The sequence below is a fragment of the Aedes aegypti genome, chromosome 3 (genome assembly GCF_002204515.2).
Source record: "Aedes aegypti strain LVP_AGWG chromosome 3, AaegL5.0 Primary Assembly, whole genome shotgun sequence".
NCBI lineage: Eukaryota > Metazoa > Arthropoda > Insecta > Diptera > Culicidae > Aedes > Aedes aegypti.
The window spans coordinates 242,716,455-242,737,143 of NC_035109.1; the positions used below are offsets into that span (position 1 = coordinate 242,716,455).

Sequence of the window (20,689 nt, forward strand, 5' to 3'; positions counted from 1 at the left end):
ATCTTCACCTTAAGATGTCCACATTACAGCCTATTGAGACCTGTTCCGGAATACTTCGACAAAATCCGGACAAATATAATTGTTGGTTCTCTTGGTGCTTTTGTCAATCTGAATTAAAAACCGTGAAATTTTAAGCGTCGTACCAACATGCGTATGAACTTCTGAAAATGATATGTGCCCATGTGCCCAGAATGGTCATACTCAAAAAATCCAATGTTCCATTGTAGAGCTCTACATCTTTCATATATAGCTAAAAGAACCAACATCGGTTCAAAAATGGATTTCAAAGTCATGGGTCATTTTTTAATGCACAATGTGTAACTTTCTCTTAATGCACGTTAGGTTTATTTTCATGCACATATTTGGAGCATCAAAATAAACTTAAATGTCAACGATCAATCTCTTATTTTTCAATCGAGTGCACTTTAAATTTACACGATCATGTAGCTTTCAAACACTTCCTGTTAGAAATTTAACGAGATGTTGTGAGAGCAAAAAGTTATCCACAAAAAGAGGCTGACAAAATCGGGTCAGTACTGTAATACAATACTTAATATGGTTTTCTTGCTATTAGTGACGTTGAGCAATTCTTTACTTACCTTAAAAAATAGGCGGTTAAATAAAACACATGATAAAATACTCAGCGCGATAGCGCGGTCTTTGTTTTCGGATTTTTTCCTGATATTTTTCCAACAAATTAGCAGGACTTTATTTACAATCAAGAGATACAATACAAGATTGAGCAATTAGAAAAAAAATGATACTCGGTACTTTCAACATTTGCAGTCTTGATCGAAACGGCGTCTAACATAAAACGAAACATAATTCATCTATAAGCCTATAATACCTACTAGCATATCAATTACGACGTTTAATAATCCTAACTAACGTAAAACATAGAACGTGGAACACATCGAGTGCATTTGAAATCTGCTATTTACATACGGTAGCGCGTTGTGCCCTAGAGACACTTGAACGAATCACTTACGGTTCCTTTTTCAGACTTTTCGGTATTGCAGTGTTGTATTGCATGGGCACTGTTCATTGGTCCTTCCGTTCGATCGAATAATCCAGCGGTATGCAGTTGTTGTTCTCGACAACCAGTGGTGTTTTAGCTGGTGCCACCCTAGCCGCCGTTTTTTTATAGTTCTCCCAGTAGAAGTTCATGAACAGTGCGAAAAATATGCTGGCGTTGAGCAGTAGCAGGGATGTGATGAACTTCGGATAGGCACAATCCGTCACCAGTGCGTTGATGGCGTGCACAATGCAGATGATGAATTGAGCCTGTGGAATAGAAGTTTACTGTTAGTATCAAACTGTTTTTTTCGCAGGTGTGAGTCACAACTTACGATCTGAATCTCGGTCATGTATTTTTTCCACCACAGGTACTTCTGATAGCGAGGTCCCATCGACGACAGTAGATAGTAGAAGTACATCAGCGTATGGACAAAGTTGTTGATGATGTTCGGAAGAGTTGTGTTTCCTCCTGTTGTACGGGAAGATATCACGAATAATCAGTTCATTGAGCGAATGATCAATGGAGCTACAGTGAGGTGTGGCTTATTTTTCGAAAATTCTCAAAACCAAAGGTTTGTGTGCTCTTGTTAATTCAAATTACATAAAAAGAGAATCCTCAAGGTTTGTGCCAAATATATTACCAAAATAGAATTAACAATTAGACATGAATACTTCTATGGATTCCTTCAGGAATACCTCCAGAGATTCCTTCAGGAATACCTCTAGGGATTCCATTAGGAATACCTCTAGGGATTCTTTCAAGAATACCTCTGGGGATTCCTTCAAGAATACCTCTAGGGATTCCTTCAGGAATACCTCTAGGGATTCCTTCAGGAACACCTCTATGGATTCCTTCAGGTATCCCTCTATAGATTCCTTCAGGAATATCTCCTGGGATTCTTTCAGGAATTCCACTAGGGATTCCTTCAGGAATACCACTAGGGATTTCTTCAGGAATACCACTGTGGATTCTTTTTAAAAAATTACTAGGGATTCCTTCAAGAATACCTCTAGATGTTTCTGTCGGAATACTTCCAGGGATTTCTACAAGAACACCTCCAGAGATGCCTACTAAAATTCATTCAGGAATTTGTCCTGAAATTCCTCCAGAAGAATCTATGCAGAAAACCCTTCAACGAATTCTCTAGTTTTTTATTGTGCAAGATTTGTAAGATGAATTTGAAAAGAAGGTTGCTAAGAGATGCAACATCACTGAAGGCTTTTTTTATAACTTGAAAATTCGTCTTCAAGAAGCTTGCGCCACCTTTGAATCTCAATATTTTTGGCTCAAACTTTGAGATTTCCTTTTTTGTGATTTTTATTAAGAAAAGCACATAAACTTTTAGTTTTAACAACCAAAAATAAGTCGCACGCTAAGCTTCAGCCTACCAGCAAGGAATTTGGTCAATATCCATGCTTCGATGGGTGTCAGAGAATGATGGTACAGATGAAGCCAGGAAATTTGCGATTTCTTCTTCCGCAGAACGAAAAATACAGTATCCGCAAATTCGCTCAATTTCGACAAGTAGTAGATGTAGCACAGGTTGAACATCTGTGAAGAGAATGCAATCGTTATCTATGTCGTTAAGATTTGTATAAAAAATCACATAAAATCCGTACCCTTCTAGAAAGCTCCCCGTCCGTGTAATCTACTGGTTCGCAAGTTAAACTGTAGCCTCTCGCCCAGCCGGCCATCAAATGCTGAAATGAAAACCCCACTCAAGCGTAACCTCCAAACAAAAAAATAGTCATGCAAACCTCAGTGGACAGCAACTTACCTCGTAAAACATGTACGCACTCAGCAGCACCTGGAAGAGATTGTAGTAGAACAGTGTCCTGGTGAGCTGCATCGGCTTTCGGTCCCGCATGTAGGTCGGTCCAACTACCAAAACCCAGGCCAAATACGTCACAATCATTCCGAACGTTGGCAGTGGATTGTCCATAAACGGAAGCACCTTTGCCCGGGGGTCTACAGTGGGGACGGAAGAGAACACGGCTGAATCGTTTTATGTACCGTAAGACGGAGTATCTTTGATAATGTGGGATCCTCAATATACTAAACGAAATATCATAATTTCTGTGAATCAGTTGAGCAAAACGAAGCGAAAGTAAAAAGGTATAGTATGACCATTCATTTCAGAACTATTTTCGTTTGAATTGAGAACGTTTGAAGTTTTACAGTTAAATATTAAAAATTGATGGGATTTTAAATATTTTTTAAACGTTTACGAACAATCTGTTCTACTATTATTTGCTGAAGCTTTAAAATTTGTCATCTATCCTTTGATTTATGTTGAATTCAATGTCACAACACAAGAATACATCGCGATGTTTCGGTATCTGGTCAGAAATATAATATTATAAATCTTATTGTAGCATTATTATGATGATTGGTATGCTTGTTTCAACTTAAAACACTTTTGTTGGTGTTTCTAAATATTAATTCTGTTCTTTAATTTACAAAATGTAATCTAAATTCTCTATTATGATTCTCCAAACCAGCTCTAACTACAATGATGTCAAACAGTTGTTTTGTTGTGAATTTTCGTGTGTTTGCATACCCATTACCAAAGTTACCCCAAAACTGAAAAGTTACTTTGAATTACTTGAAGAATTATAGGTGCATTCAAAACGAATCGTCATGCAATCTTCCAAAAGCAATGGATAACTAAGGTACCAGTACTTTTTTTAAAAGTATAAAATAAAAATCTTTAAAACAGAATGCAGAAATAATCAGATTTCATTCCACAAAACTTTCAAAGTTACCCTGTTTTACCGTCCACAAAGTTCGCACCGATAGTTGCTCAGCTGAGCGAGCAGGTGATCATGCGTACAAAAGGGGGCAAAGGGTATTAGCGTCATAAAACGTGGAAGACATGCGTAGAAGATACTCTGCTCATTTTTATGACCGGTACAATTAAAAATTCGCGGCAAATATTAGATCATTAAACAAACGGAGGTGTTCTTCGTAAAAGACGTGTACACATTTGGCTTGATAGACTGGACTTAAGATTCTCACAGAGCAAAGTGGTTTGCGGCATTCAATGATCTACATCTGCAAACAATTGTACAATCCCGGATTCTGATGGTGGGGGATTCCAGTACAAATAGTTTTTTTTTGCGATATCGAATCCTATCCTACCATCCGTTTACCTGATGTTTGAATAATGACTGGTTTGATTAATGGTGACCGATGGTTTCTGCTTGATTTGAGTCCATCGCATCCGTTAAGACGATCTTACCAATGAGAAGATGATATTCATTTGGTTTCTCACAAACTGGTTATCGAAGATGCTTCTAAAAGTTTTAAAAATTTCCTAAAGCAATAGATCAGTACTACCCAGTGCTACAGTACTTTTCAGTACTGTTTTTTTTACTATTGATTCCTTTCCGATCCTTGTTTGGACACGCGGCTTCGATTTTTCGTTGGACCCGTTAGCGAAAGCTAGCGGTAGTAATCGTAATAATAGTAAAAAAAACCTCTTCTTCTTTCGTTTATTCACTGAACATGACTGCAACCAGGAACAAAAGGAAGAGTGAGTCTCTGACTTCACAACTCAAAAAAGCGGGATTAAGAACTGTCACTAAACGGAGCAAAAATGTAAAAAGGACGTTTCTCCGGAATGTGCGCTTTCTTCCAAGGGTGAAATTGTTAATGTTGATAATTGCATTGTAATGAGCAATCAGTTCGATGTTCTAGATAAATTTTCCGAACATCAAATTGAAGCAGCCTCGAGCGTCTATCGTGGTCAGTTGTTTTCGAATTTAGGGTATATAGGCAGGAGATCTTGAACTCCATAAGGGGAATCAAGGTCTCCTTACAAATAGCAAAGGAAGAAGACTGTCGTGTTTTGCCGGAAACTCTTAAAGATCGCGAACTTCTTCTAAAACATCTTGAAGAGAAGAAGCACACTTTTTTTTACTTATGACGACAAAACTGAACGTTTGTTCAAAGTTGTCTCTCAAGTGACTATAAGTCACCTGAAGAGATCAAAAATGGAATAAATGATTTATTTGGATTTTCCCCAGTCCAAGTAATCATTATGAAAAAGAGAACCCAATCTGGCATTGTTCGGAAAGGGCTTTCGCTAGAATATTATTTAGTTCACCTTAACGAAAGAGATCTAAATAATATTAAAGCTTTAGAAAAAGCGAGACTTATGTTCGATGTCCGTGTGACCAGGGAACATCTCCAGAAACCTGGAGGAAATTTCAAGAATTGTTCTTTTGAGCACTTCCTCAGTTATTACCTGAGAGCTTTCTTTGCCAAAGTTGCCATTTTTACATTCGTATATCGTGTGGCAGATACGATTATACTCTATGCCCGGGGAAGTCAAGAAAGTTTTCATTACGAAAAGATCCTGGACCGACTGGGAATCGAACCCAGACACCTTCTGCATGGCTTTGCTTTGTAGCCGTGGACTTTAACCACTCGGCTAAGGAAGGCCCCATTCTACTTGTTTCAAATCAATTAAAAAAAAACCGCCACAGGTAACATCTACTACGCATCTTCGTCTACCGAAAATTCTAATGGAAAATCATCAAATATACCCACTTCAAGTGATATGTCTGTCTCTGATTTTAATTTTCTAACTGAACAATTGAATCTAATGATTGATGCAATGTTAAAAGCCACCGCTATGACTGAAGCAGTCCAAGTTGGTGTAAAATTTACTTATTAAATTTTTATTGGATTACGTTTTTCTAATGGACCCAATAAATAATAATTTAAATATTTTAAATTGGAATGTTCGTTCTTGAATGGTAAATAGGACGAGCTGTTTAATTTTCTTACAGCTAATAACGTGCATATAGCAGTTATTACTGAAACATATTTAAAACCTGGATCCAAACTTAAAAAAGATCCTAACTTTTTTGTTTATCGCAATGATCGACTTGATGGGGCATGTAGGGGAGTTGCAATCATCATTCATAGGCGTCCCGAGCAGAAGAAAATAACTACTGAATACCAAATTGAGGTATTCCATACCAGATAATTTGCAATACTTAGAACCTGAATGAGGCATGAATGAGCCCTGCATAAGAGGTAAAATATCTCAAATAATACCTTCTGCATATTCTACAAATACCAAGCTGATAACAAGATCAGGTATTGTAATACCTACTTGATGGATTTTCATATAAAAGTGATTTTTTTTTTCAATAATAGTTCAATACCTCCAGCAGTCCTCAATACCTATCGAATACCAAAATGAAGTATTTTTAATTGTTTCAAACATTTTTTTCAAATGCCATCATTATACCAAAATGAGGTATTGACAACTGAATAATACCTAATTATTGTATGATACCAAAATATGTTATGCATAAGTTAATGCGAGTTATTCTTTCCTCCTCGGGTATAAAACATCAACTGTTTTCGTCATTTGAAACTAAAGTTTTTGAAACTTTAGGTGTTTCAGTTGAAACACAGCTTGCTAAATATACTTTCATAGCTGCCTATTTGCCTTTTCAATGCTCTGGACAGCAAGTTAATTTGCTCCAAACTGACTTGCGAAAATCAACTCTCAATAAGTCAAAATTCTTTGTCATTGGTGACTTTAATGCCAAACATCGGTCATGGAATAATTCTCAAAGTAATTCCAACGGCAGAATTTTATTTGATGAGTGCTCTTCAGGATATTTCTCAATTCAATATCCTGATAGCCCTACATGTTTTTCCTCTTCTAGAAACCCATCTACGATTGACTTGGTCTTAACCGTCTCTAGTCATCTTTGTAGCCAATTAGTTACTCATGCTGATTTTGATTCTGATCATGTCCGTGTTACATTTCAAATATCCCATGAAGCGATTCCTAATCCTATTAGCTCCAATTTTAATTATTTTCGAGCCGACTGGAATATATATGAAACATATATTGACTCTAATCTTGATGTTAACATTTCTTTACAAACAAAACTTGATATTGACAATGCTCTTGAAACTTTAACAAAGTCCATTGTTGAAGCCAGAAGCTTTGCAATCCCAAAATGTGTAGTAAAATTTGAATCCGTGATTATAGACGATGATCTTAAACTGTTGATCCGCTTTAAAAACGTGAGGAGAAGGCAATTTCAACGCACTCGCGATCCTGCTATGAAAATTATATGGCAGGATTTGCAGAATCAAGAAACGTTTTGCACAATTAAGAAACAAAAAATTTGAAAATAAGATTTCTCAATTGGACCCTGGCTCTAAGCCCCTTTGGAAATCATCTAAAATTTTGAAAAAACCTCAGAAGCCAATACCGGCATTAAAAAAGGGAAACAAATTATTACTAACTAATTGCGAAAAAGCTCAAAAACTTGCTATGCAGTTTGAAAGCGCGCACAATTTTAATTTAGGTCTTCTAGTCCAATTGAAAATCAAGTTAATCAGGACTTCGAAAATATTCACAATCAAGAGAACGTTTTCGAAAATGCCTAGGAGACTGATTTGAAAGAAGTGAGAACTATTATTAAACCATTCAAAAATATGAAAGCTCCTGGCGATGACGGAATTTTCTACATCCTCATCAAGAAACCTCCAGAAAGTAGCTTATCATTCTTAGTTGATATATTTAACAAATGTTTTCAATTAGCATATTTTCCTGACAAATGGAAAAATGCTAAGGTTGTTCCAATTTCAAAACCAGACAAAAATCCTGCAGAAGCTTCTTGCTATCGTTCAATCAGTTTGCTTTCCTCCATTAGTAAACTTTTTTAAAAGGTCATTTTGAACAGAATGATGGTCCACATAAATGAAAATTCATTTTTTTTCCAATGAACAGTTCGGATTCCGCCATGGACATTCGACCACTCACTAACTTTTACGTGTAACAAATTTGACACGTTCCAACAAATTTGAAGGCTATTCTACTGGTCTTGCTCTTGAAAGCATAAAGGCTACAATCAAGCCTTTGAAAAATTAGTTATCTGTCAAATCGTACACTTCAGGTTAATTATCAGAACTCCAAGTCTAAAAGACTTCCTGTGAGAGCTGGTGTTCCTCAAAGCAGCATTTTGAGACCAAAATCATACAATATTTTCACATCTGACTTACCTGAGTTACCTCAAGGATGTCAAAAATCTTTGTTTGCGGATGACACAGGCCTCTCCGCCAAAGGACGAAGCCTGCGTGTTATTCATGCTTGTAAAAATGGTTCTTGTAATGCTTCCAAAACTGAACTTATAATATTCCACATAAACCAAAAGCACTTTATTTGAAACCTTCAAGTAGAAATGTTGTCACGATGAGAGGGGTTCCAATAAATTGGTCAGATAAAGTTAAGTATCTAGGGCTCATGCTAGATAAATTAACTTTCAAAAACACATTGAGGGCATTCAAGCCAAATACAACAAATATGTGAAATTTTTGTATCCAACATATGCAACAGAATATCAAAATTTTGCCTTAAGAACACGCTTTTGATCTTCAAACAAATTTTCAGGGCTGCCCTGTTGTATGCTGTACCAATATGGACTAGCTATAGTAATACCAGTAAGAAAGTTCAGCAGAATATTCAAAATAAAATTTTGAAAATTATTCTGAAGCTCAATCCTTGTTATAATACTAATGAGTTACATAGAACAGTGCTTGGAATGGTAATAGTAGTAGGCTTGAGTTTTTGCGAAAATCACGTGGCTCTCCTAATACAGTAGTTCAAAATTGGTCGGCGTTAAGTCAGAGTGGACCAAGTGACATTTTTGATATTTTGAGAAAAATGGGTTCAAAGTCTAACGCTCTGTAATTTTTGAATTCGTTTAAATTTTGGTTCAATATTTCTACACGTCTTTACGTTACTTTCAAACAATATAATGTAATGTGATAATCATGAAAAATCATAATCCAAACCTCTAATAGAACGATTTTTTGATGGGCTGTGTGTACTTGGTCCACTCTGACTGAACTAAAGACCACCGTTCAGTGAGTTGGTTCACTCTGACTGAACAATTTCTTGGAAAATAACAATCATTTAATGCTTGCATGGTCAAATTGGGTGCATATCTATAAGATAAACAAATTATCAAGACCCTTCGACAGCAGTATCGTAAATTCTTAAATAATCCATATAGTAAATATCAAAATTAGTGACATTACGATAGCTTGAAAATTAAGGTTTCGCAGGGTCAGGGCATTGAAGACCAGAAAAATTCAAATATGCGTTCAGTCAGAGTGGACCAATAGATATAGATCTACCGTAAACTTCTATTGAATTCTGAAATTGACTCAAAAAAATGCAGTTATGAATCATTTTATTGCTTTTCAACACTTGGTCCACTCTGTCTGCACAGAATTTGTTGCAATTTCTGACCACCCATCCAAATATGGTAAATGCTCAAAAATCAATATCAAATGCATCGAATTAAGTAATACTCATAAATTTCTATTGATGGATAAGTAGAAGAATGATTCGATGTCGAAAAATCTGACAAATCTCCTGAAATGCTGAAATGTTTTTCATTTCCTCGCATTCCTCAGCGCGCTGATCATTTTCGCTGTTATGGTAATAAGCACTTGGTCCATTCTGACTGCACACTTTTATCGATTTTTGGTGATCATCCAAAGTAAATAAATTACATACATCTCGCAGTTTTCAGTATTCTTCAAATCTCATCAAAGTGTAACGGAGGTAAGGTAATTTCGCATTAAATGAGAGAATAATCCAATTTTCCCAAGTTTTGTACTTGGTCCCCTCTGACTTAACGGCGACCAATTGTGAATCTCATCAAGTAGCCTATGTTGGGTACATGATTTTTTTAAATCAGGAGTGTCATTGAAGACTGCAAATGCGGGAAATGCAACGGGAAATAGAACATTTTTCTACGGTAGTTTTGGGTTGCCCTTAGCAACGGGTGTTTTGCTATGTTCAAGGCATTTTGCCTACAGTAGCGATACGCGTGAGTTTCACTGGCTCCGGTGACTGTGATTCGATACGCATGCCTACTGTAGTGTGAATCTCAGAACTTTTCCCAACTCTGACATAGAATATCCAATGTTGAAACATTGGAACAAATGTCGAATAAGATTATTAATAATTTTCGACAAAAATCGTTGCAATCTGCTACACAGTTAAAAATAATGAAGATTACACGTCATGTAAACTTCATTTATGCCATGTAAACACGGCGTCATGTAAATTTAATTCTGAAATCATGTAAAAATGTGTTATATGTCATGTAACCACTTAGGATCAAGCTAGATTACATGACATATAATTAAAGTTTACATGACATGTCATGTAAATATCCATGATATTCCACGCTCCAATTATGTGCATTATATGGCTCAGAAATTTACACGTTTCGTTCGAACTGTGTATTGCCACGATTAATACGTTATATATTTAGGTAATGTTAGGTTTAGTTAATTGAAAGCGATTTATTTCTTTTAGAAGATGGTTGAGAATATTAAAAAATAAAATACAAACAATTTGAATCACAAGCTTCATTTTTTTTTTTTTTTAACATTTTTTTTTTATTATTAAGGCACTCCGTGCTCGTGGCCACTACTGTGCCGAAATCAGTTGATCTGTAGCTTCTTTATCGATACAGATCTATTTTTAACTTATCTATATTTACATCAACTTTCACTCTCTCCTACTCTTTCACTCTCACACCGAGCAGGTAGGAGAGAGCTCTGCTGTTAGTGAGGCTAGCTGCCTGCGAAGAGGGTCAGTTTGTCTCAGTCACCATCTGATACTGACGGAGGATGAATGTGCTCCCCAAAGCACGCTCCTCCGTGCGGTGTCTTCTGGTGGCTGGACGGGTTTTTTTTTTGTGGAGGGGCTGGGAATTGAATCCATGACCTTCCGCTTATGAAGCGAAAGCGTAACCTCAAAGCTACGGACCCCCCTTATCACAAGCTTCATTAGCATTGAATATAAAACTTTCAAGATTTTGAACGGACAAACTCAATGATGGATGCTGCCCCCTCAATTGAGCTCAAAGAGTCAAAACAAAACCAATAGTAAGAGATATACGGCTCAGGGTGAATGTCCCTTGAATGTTGATAATGTGTTAAAAACTCTGTACAGCGGTGAACTACCTTGACTTGCAGTCAGTTACCTTTCGCTCATATTGCTATTTGATTAAACCATACCGCCATTTGAATGTGTATCTAACATCGAAATGCGAAATAACAGTGCAAACAACAAACATAGTGACGCGAAGAGTTTACATCGACAGCTGAAATTATATTTGTGAAATGTCCAAAAACAGCATGATAAAAAAATTCCACACTTCTGGAGCAAATCTGCACCACATAATTTGGTCGGTGAGATTCATTCTCGTTGGAACTTGTTTATGTTCTATGGATAATTGCTATCAAGAAACCCTTGAGTCTATCTTAGGAATCCTAGTCATCATGATCAACAACATCACCTTCGTCGTACGCTCCAAGCAATATCTACGTACTAATCGTCCACCACCGAGTCAACCTTGAGACGGATCTAAAAAACCACCGGCTCGCCACATTAAATGGAAACTGGAACTAGATTACACATTTTTCCCTCATATATGGACAACCGCGTTCCAACATCATTTTCCGCCGCCTAGCCTTAGTCTAGCCGTAGCCATGGTGTGGCCATAATGCATGCCGGCTGGCCCCAGCCAAGCAATGGTGGACGAATCAATGCATTGGGCAAGGTAAAAACCCCCTTGTGATCTTGAACGTGAAAAATCATGACCATTTCGAGACCTAGCGCAGAGACCTTGATGCAGTTCAAATGAAAACCACAAAGTTCGTGTCCCGAGGAACTCATCTTCCAGCTATCATCCGAACCATTGCAATGCTCTCGGAATCGATTATTTATGGAATTTAAAGAGCCAACCTCTGGCATTGTCATTCCAAGTGATGCCTGGGAGTAGAACTTCAATAAAAATTGAAAATTATTATCGCGGTAGAGGCAAGGACGGACCTTCCCTCTTGATTCACCGAAGTCTAGGTTATCCTACGGGGTGAAAGGAAAGCCCATGCTGCTGCAACAAACGACCTTGTGCTGCGCTTCGGTACAAAAGTACGAATGAGATAATACGGGTTTCCTTGTTCTTGTGAAGCACAGTGGTTCAATTTGTTATACGGAGTGGTCAATATATTATAAAATGAACCATCATAAATTGTTAAAAAAATAGTTTGACGATCAAAAACATTCTTTGTCGATGATATTTGAAAAATTTAGATTCAGGATTTATTCACATATGTCAAAGTCCATTTTTTAGATTACTTGTGACGAACGAACATTGATTGTCATATTTTTAAAATCTGCTCATGACCAAAGCAAGTTGTTAAGTGTGTAATCCTTTCAATTAATTATATATCTTCAACTAGGAAACGTACATGAATTATTTCAGAATTATTTTTGCTTATTTTTAGTTTTAAACCAGCAGGAACTGTAAATAAAACTGTTAATAAATAAACAGAAATCACTTTATTATTTCTCATACATTTGAACAGAAAAATCTATTCCATTGTTCACCGATAAACTATCAATTTCCAACATGAACGAGTATACAATTTATGTCTATAAGTGAGACCTTAACAGATGATTGGAAACGTATCAGAACAAAAAATAAGACTATTTTTTCGAGTTTTGGCTTGAGGACGGTACCACTGTGCAATGCTGCAATGTAGAGCATTTTTGTTTCGCTGAAGTGCACTGCCCCGGCGGAAGGTTCTGATTTTCATCTGTGTTTTTTCTTTTTTCCCTCTGCATTCGGACAGATTGTCTTCATTGCCTGCCCGATGAGTTATGGCACTATTATGATTGGAAAAGATGAGAGGAGCAATTGTGGGTTTGCCTTAATTTGAATGTTATTGCAGGGATCTTTTACTCGAAGGGGCAACTTGTTGGTTGCTGTTAATGAGAGTTTTTGTACTTCGGAATAGGCACAATGTTACGAGTTTATAATTGATTTTTATGTTTCACGGGCGATTGATGATGATTATGATGGTCAAAGATTTCATGCAAGTAGCAAATGACAGCATCCTAATCGTGTCTGAGACTCATTGGACCTAAACTCAAATAGATTTTCAACTGTCTTTTTCATCTCATGACATTTCTTTTTCGGAATGTCAGCTGTCAAAAACTAATTGACAAGCATTAATATAAGCATTATAATTTATCAGTACTCATTAGTGACATAATGAGGAATAAATGTTTTTTTTTTTGAAAACTATGAATTGGGAAACGTAATTTTAAGAAGAAGGAAAAGTTGAGGGTCGTGGTTTCAAATCCCACCGCTCGAGGATCTTTACAATAATATAGAATATCCAATAGATCATTCAAATTGTTGGTTTCTATAATGAACATCTTATCCCGAAATCTCCCGAAAATTTAGAACAGTTTAAATCATATATTCTATCTATATGAGGCCTGCCCAACCTTTTTGTTCGCGGGTCAGAACTCGAAAATAAAATAGTGAGGCGGCCCAATTTTTCGTAACCTGTGAAAAGAAACTGCAAGATTTTCTTTATTTCAATCAAAAGCCAGTTAATGAGAAAACTTAAATACAAAAATACAACCGCTGCTGAAAATCCTGATCTAGAATTCCTCAAGTTATGCTGTCATTGTTTCCTACTAGGTTATTTATAAAGTTTGGTCAAGGATCAAGACCAAATCAAGTTTATAATGCTGTTCCAAATCTTGTCCCGTAATGATCAGAATTATGTCCAGGATTTTATATGAAACTCAGAATTTCTCCAGAAACTAGCTTTAATTAAAAACAAATCTGCTCAAAGTTCTGCAATATTCATGGCCATCCGAAAAAAATCATGTTCATGATTGTTCGTGAATCCTGCGCAGGATTTGGCAAAATATGTGCCTAGAAAGCTGTCCAGGATCTTACAAGAATCCTGTTGAGAAATCCATCCAGATTGTCTGTAAACACCATCCCTAGGATTTAATTCCTGTTTAAAATTATGTGGACTCCTGCAAATGATTTAACGAGAATCCTGCTGAAATTTCTATGCAAATCATGTTTAACAGTTTATGAGAATACTGTCCAATTTTTCCGAAGAATTCATGTGAAAAATATATTTTCTTTTTGTGGGAATCCTGCCCAGGATTTTGCGTTAATGTCTCTCAAAATTCTGCTAAATTGTCAGCCAGTAAGTTAGTAAATTTGTGTTTGATCAATTTATCATATTGGCACCAAAATTTATTTAAGATACCGTTTTGACACATATTCCGTACACTTACGGCCACCATTGACTTCAAATGCATATGATACAAAATTACATATGGGGACAGACCAGTGCCGCATGGCAAAACAACGTTTGCCGGGACAACTAGTGAAACATTAAATTGTTATTTTGCCAGGAATCGGTTGGATACTTTCCCACGAAATGAACTGCCAAGAGCTCAGCATGGATGTCATTCTAAGGATCTCAGAAATATTCCTCCGAAAAATTTTGCCAAAATCTATTAGAAGCTTTCTCCATAAACAACAAATACCTCAAATATCTCATACATGTCTTACAAACCTCAAACTGATAATTGGATCAGACATTGCAATACCTAAATAATAGGTACATGATGAATTTTCATATAAAAGTCCATAGAGTGGTTGATTCCGGTTTTGTTACAAAAATTTTATGAATATACAGCAAATTTCTTACAACATTAGAGGGATTCGAAAATATGAATTCTTTAGTGCGACTTTAGCAACCCCTTTTAGATATTTGAGAGCTTTTTATTTGTTTTTTTCCCAACCACTGAATATCCTCTGTAATTGTGATTAACACGGATTTTGAATTGTTAATCACCATTTTATTCTATGGATTGTTCCGAAAATCTAACAAGTTTAAATTTCTCATTCGTGGATTGATTCTATAGGGTTCAGAAATGTATCCAAGTACTTCTCCAGTGTTTTCGCAGGAGTTGTTCAATCTGGTTCAGTAAGGACTACTCAAAAGATTAATCTAACGATTATGCATCATTCTTCAGGATTTTTAGGGAAACCTGCTGAAATTTTCCCGGAAGTATGTTTGTTTCTATGATTTTATCTTGAAGCTCTACCATGAGTTTCTCTATGGATTCTTCCAGAGTACAGATTTTTTTCCAATGCTTCTTGCACGAGTTTCTTCAGATGAATATGTATATCAACCCTTTCGGAGTGGTCAATTTTACACCTTCATGGTCAATTTTCTTTTGGTAAGCGGTAACGCTCCAGAATGAATTGCATTGTTCATGAGGTGTCAATGTTACTCATTGGCTGTGAAGAATCGTAGATGGAAAGAAAGAGTATTTGTATTTAGCACAGAATGAGTCGTTAAAAAAATATATCCAGCCAAAATGTCCAGCACTATTTAATCACAATCTAGAAGCAATCAAAGCGCTCTTTAGTCCTTTAAGACAATTGAAGTCACCTTGTGATCCTCTTCCCCGTGTCTTTTCGCCGGTTTTCTCGTTTCTTCTCGAAATCCATTCTAATTATGTCGTCACAGCACATCCTCACGTCCACTCCACGTTGATTAGCAGCAAAACCGCCAGATAATGTGCTGTCAACGAAAAGATAATTAACCATCCTTACTTAAAACATATGTTATCTCCAACCTCTAGCAGACCATGATGTTTACAGTTCCGTAAAGATAATATTAGATTTAAGGAATTGAATGAAGTTGTAATAAAATTTCAAAAGAGTTCGGCTCCATTATGCCTGATGACGCTTGAGCCCTTAAATAAACAAATAAGTAAAACCTAAACATAGCTGTTTTTGTCGTTTTTTCGATTTTCTAATTAAAAAACGCAATTTGTAGAATGCAGTACTTCAACGACGGCTTGATTTCACTTTCAAGAATTTGTTAACTCAAACCAGCCTTGGAACACTGAGCCTTGTATCGAAAATTAGTATTTCAGCGATAATGATACATTCTAACTGTATAAAAAACTAAAAAAAAATCTTGTATCTTGGTTGTTTAGGATTATTTTCAATTTAAAATGTATGAACTTCATACAATTATTGTGGCGTGATTAAATCGAATAGAACACCGTGCTAAAATTGAGAGTAACATAATGAAGCGATATTAAAACAAGCAGTTATTAAATCGAGAAACTAGTATAGTGTAAGATTCTACATTTATTTTCGCTATTATGTATGAACTTCACAGCTTTTACATAAAAATAATAAACAAAATGATGTAGGAAAAGTTAAAAGCATTTGTATCAAAAAAGTTTAAATATATTTGATCACCCGAAAAAAAATGCTTGGCATTTTCAACTTATGTTCTTTTGGAAAAAAAAATATATATGTATAAAACACTTCTTTACTTGGTTTTGAAAAGAACATCAACTAAGAAAGGATATCTAGTTAAAGAGGTTAAGAAGCTTTTATGAAGAAATTCTTCACATTAAGTAAGTTTGCAGTTTGGGAATACATTGAGTTAGCAAACATCTAATAAGAGAAAATTCACTACATATACAAGAACCTCTTTTGAAGCGAAAGGATTAGGGACAAAATGTTGAAAGACAAATCTCTAAACGTCGCATTATTTATTCTTTCGAAAGAAAATCTTTCTTCCAAAAACTTTTCATTCCCTTCCAATTCTCTCCTTTCGAGGTTTCATTTATTCGGCGTTTTGTTTTTGACGTTTTATCACCCAACTCTCTGGTTAGATACAGGGTTGGTAACTAAAACACATTTAGTTAGAATAAACTGGACAAAACTCATCCCACAAATTAAACTGCGGTACATTTTTTTTTGTCTGAATCACCAAAATACTGCTATTTACTACATCTAGGATTGTTAAATTCATTGCCGTTTCCAAAAATACCATAGCACGTCTAGTTTTTGAGAATTTGACTGTTAAAAAGGCAACATTTTACAATTTATGTCAACTTGCATGCAAGTTTGCTAACTTCTTGGGCAATATATTTGGTTAATTTGCTATATAATTTAAACTTCATGTGGTCGGCCTTAAGTCAGAGGGGACCAAGTACAAAACATGGGAAAATTGGATTATTCTCTCATTAGATGCGAAATTACCTTACCTCCTTTTCACTTTGACCAGATTTGATGAATTTTGTAAACTGTGACAAATTTACTTTGAATGATCAATAAAAATCGATAAAAGTGTGCAGTCAGAGTGGACCAAGTGCTTATTACTAGAATAGCGAAAATGATCAGCGCGCTGAGGAATGCGAGGAAATGAAAAACATTTTAAGAGTTTTGTCAGATTTTTCGACATCGAATGGTTCTTCTACTTATCCACCAATAGAAATTTATGAATATTACTTAATTCGATGCATTTGATTTTGATTTTCGATCATTTACCATATTTGGATGGGTGGTCAGAAATTGCAACAATTTCTGTGCTGACAGAGCGGAACAAGTGTTGAAAAGCAATAAACTGATTGATTATTGCATTTTTTGAGTTAATTTCAGAGTCCGATAGAAGCTTATGGTAGTTCTGTGGTGTATGTATGGAATGTACTAGAACCCGCTTATTGGACCAGTATATTTTGGTCGGTACTCAAGATTTTCACTTGGTCCACTCTGACTGAACACATATTTGAATATTTCTGGTCTTCAATGTCCTGACTCTGCAAAACCTTAATTTTCAAGCTATCGTAATGCAACTGATCTCGGTATTGACGAATGGAATATAAAATAATTTACGATACTTGTGTCGAAGGGTCTTGATAATCTGTTTATCTTCGAGATATGCACCCAGTTTGACCATGCTCATGCAAGCATAAATGATTGTTATTTTCCTAGAAATTGTTCAGTCAAAGTGAACCAACTCACTGAACGGTGGTCTTTAGTTCAATCAGAGTGAACCAAGTGCACATAGTCCATCAAAAAATCGGTCTATCAGAGATTTGGATTATGATTTTTCATGATTATCACTTCACATTATATTGTTTAGAAGTAATACAAAGACGTGTAGAAATATTGAACCTAAATTCAAACGAGTTCAAAAATTACAGAGCGTTAAACTTTAAACTCATTTTTTCTCAAAATATGAAAAATTTGACTTGGTCCACTCTGACTTAACGCCGACCATGTGTCAAACAATATCAAACACAACAAACTTGATAATAATTTCGATGCAAAAATGTTGGTTCTTGATGATATGGAAAAGTATTGTTTTTTTGCCATATGATAGAAACGAAGAATTTTGTATAGAGTCTGCAAGCTTGTTGAAAAAATCAATTTAATCATAAAATTTTAACAAAATTATATCCAAAACGAAACTTGAGGTCCCATTTTGCATACATGGTGGATTATTAGTGATAAATCATGCCTTAAATTTCATGTGAAGAACAATGAAATCAGTGTTTTATTTAACTTTGGTGACCTGTTGCACAAAATTATGACGTGCTGGAACATTTCTGAGAACCTATTAGGTTCAGCGAGACACGCAAACATTTCGTTTTTATTACATGAAAAATTGTTAAGCAATTAGATATCAATGTATGAAGGCTCACCAAATAAGTTTTTTTTCCATCTGATACAAGTTCATTTACCTCCTAACAAATCCTCCACCAGCTCCCAGTACTGACAAATCAACCGTGTCCAATTCTGCTCAGCCTGATACTCGTCCAGTGCCATCTTCATAATATAGTTCGAAGCCCATGTCAAATCCGTAAAGTTGTCTCGCACATCCATGGTAATCATTTTGGTGGAACTTCTCAATTTTCAATGATAATCATCCAATACACAGTTACACTTACAGTAACACAGTTACAGTTACTCAACACTTCTCACTGAATAAGCTTCCACCGATGGCAATCTATGTTGGAAAATCCGTTTCCATCACTGTCATTCCATAACGATTAAAACGCCTCGCGATCGATGCATATGTCACTCAGTTACATCTGAATTCTAGGGCACTATGTCAATACACCGCACTGTGTCACTCGATTCAATAAAATAAACTATCACAACGAGATCACTACAAAAATGGGCAGTGCTTGACGGATACTGCCTGTCTTGGTTTCACTCCGAGTAGACCCGAACAATGGCTCCGATCAGGACGAGTACAGCTTGAACACTGAATTCTTACTAGTCTTCACAGTAAGATTTTTCTCAAAAACTGCCGCTACAGATCGCGGAATCAATTCCCAATCTAGAATGAACGTCAAACCCCCTTCAACTCTTTCCCCACAAAAGTCGCCAAATCTGGCGTACCAAGACTAAGCCAATCATCTCTCACTCTCTGCCTGGTGCCTTTGCTGCGAGAGCGAATGTTTGCTATTTTCCGAAAATGTAAGAAAACATAATCTTTTCAACCCCAAGCGATCTTATGCTAGCCTCCAACACAACGAAACCCATTCGCCGCTAGATCCGGTGGAAGCACCCATCAACCATCCGTTCTTTTTCAGTCGCAGGAAGTGAGCAAGCGGGCGAGAGCAAGAGAACGAGCTGTGAGGGAAAAAGTTCGCTCTTAAAAGCTTTTTTTCAGCCACAAGCTGAGCTAAGAAATGCTCCCACCTCCCGCTTCCGATCCGGCCGGCTATTCTGCAGCCCTGTTTAGTTAAGCACCGCACACTAAAGTGCTAAGTAGGTAACTATCCACCTCGCGCCGCGAGAGCCGCGCGCAGAGATGTCCTTGAAAAGCAAGAAAAAGAGCGCACGGCTGACGGTTGACTAACGACGGCGCGGGTTCGTAACTTAACATCAACCCGCACACGTTTAAATCTCTCGTAGCTGGCTGCTTCGCCGGCTGTCGATTATGGGGAGCTGTTGGAAGTATTGTTTTCATTATATTTAGGTTTAGTTATGAGAAGTTTATTGGAAAGCGATTTTTTTCTGAATTCAATTGAACTATAGAAAATCTGAACTGCTACGGAAAATGAAATGTAATATGTTGTTAACAAAATGTTAATAAAAGCTCTAAGCCGTAATAAATTCATTCATAAAAGTGTAACGGTGCTGACGCAGTAAATTACCGTATTTCGAAATTTTGCTGAACTAGAAATATATTTTTCAATTGACTACGAAAATCGGACTTTTTCAAAAATCTCAATTGGGTTTGGAGGTTGAATCTCGATGTTTTCTGACAAAGTAAAATTTTGGGACACCCCATCATATAATTACAACCAAAATAGTTGACCCAGTAATAAGCTATGGTTTATTCAAAGCTTAACCGTTACTACTGTTCTTCTTTCTGGCATTATGTCCCCACTGGGACAGAGCCTGCTTCTCAGCTTAGTGTTCTTATGAGCACTTCCACAGTTATTAACTGAGAGCTTACTGTGTCAATGACCATTTTTGCATGCGTATATCGTGTGGCAGATACGAAGATACTCTATGCCCTGGGAAGCCGAGAAAATTTCCAACCCGAAAAGATCCTCGACCAGTGGGATTCGAACTCACGACCCTCAGCTTGGTCTTGCTGAATACCGTTTTGATTCATATTACGGACAGCTTCAAATTCCGGACACTCTTCTTTGTACGGGAAACATTTCACGCGAAATTTTTCAATTTTTGTTGTTCAAAAGTTCTCAATTTCAAGGCTTGTTTTAGTAAACTTTTTCCATAAATATCTTTGAAAATTTATAAGGCCCAACTACCTTAGATGGCTCTTTGGTGGTTTAACGATTTCGATTGATGATTTCACTATTCCATTAATGATTATCATGAGCTGTCCGGAATTCGAATCGAAGTGTCCGGAATATGAGGCAAAAGTGAGGAAGCGTCCGGAATAAGAATCATGAAAAGGCCACACATTTTCATTTATTTAAAATCA

At 36.4% G+C, this 20,689-nt stretch overlaps 2 protein-coding genes across 4 annotated transcripts in view; one reads left to right on the plus strand and one right to left on the minus strand.

The window, feature by feature from the left end:
- The window catches only part of LOC5566612 (lissencephaly-1 homolog), a 242,344-nt gene that overhangs the window by 178,640 nt on the left and 43,015 nt on the right, over positions 1–20,689 (plus strand). The gene's annotated exons all lie outside the window — the stretch shown is intronic.
- LOC5576405 (elongation of very long chain fatty acids protein AAEL008004-like) lies at positions 26–19,702 on the minus strand. The gene is made up of 6 exons (XM_021854184.1): positions 18,465–19,702; positions 2,796–2,986; positions 2,638–2,718; positions 2,407–2,569; positions 1,350–1,486; positions 26–1,284 (listed from the first exon to the last, which is right to left on the minus strand). Exons 1-6 carry the CDS (start codon positions 18,613–18,615, stop codon positions 1,042–1,044), a joined length of 966 nt encoding a protein of 321 aa, XP_021709876.1. The 5' UTR covers positions 18,616–19,702; the 3' UTR covers positions 26–1,041.

What these genes read in the sequence shown, in the direction of transcription:
- LOC5576405 (XM_021854184.1), bottom strand. Translation starts at nt 18,615, where the DNA reads ATGATTACCATGGATGTGCGAGACAACTTTACGGATTTGACATGGGCT. An exon ending in GTGCGTACATGTTTTACGAG is followed by an intron (nt 2,719 to 2,795) that starts GTAAGTTGCTGT and finishes TTTTCATTTCAG; the next exon opens with CATTTGATGGCCGGCTGGGC. An exon ending in ATTGACCAAATTCCTTGCTG is followed by an intron (nt 1,487 to 2,406) that starts GTAGGCTGAAGC and finishes CCCGTACAACAG; the next exon opens with GAGGAAACACAACTCTTCCG.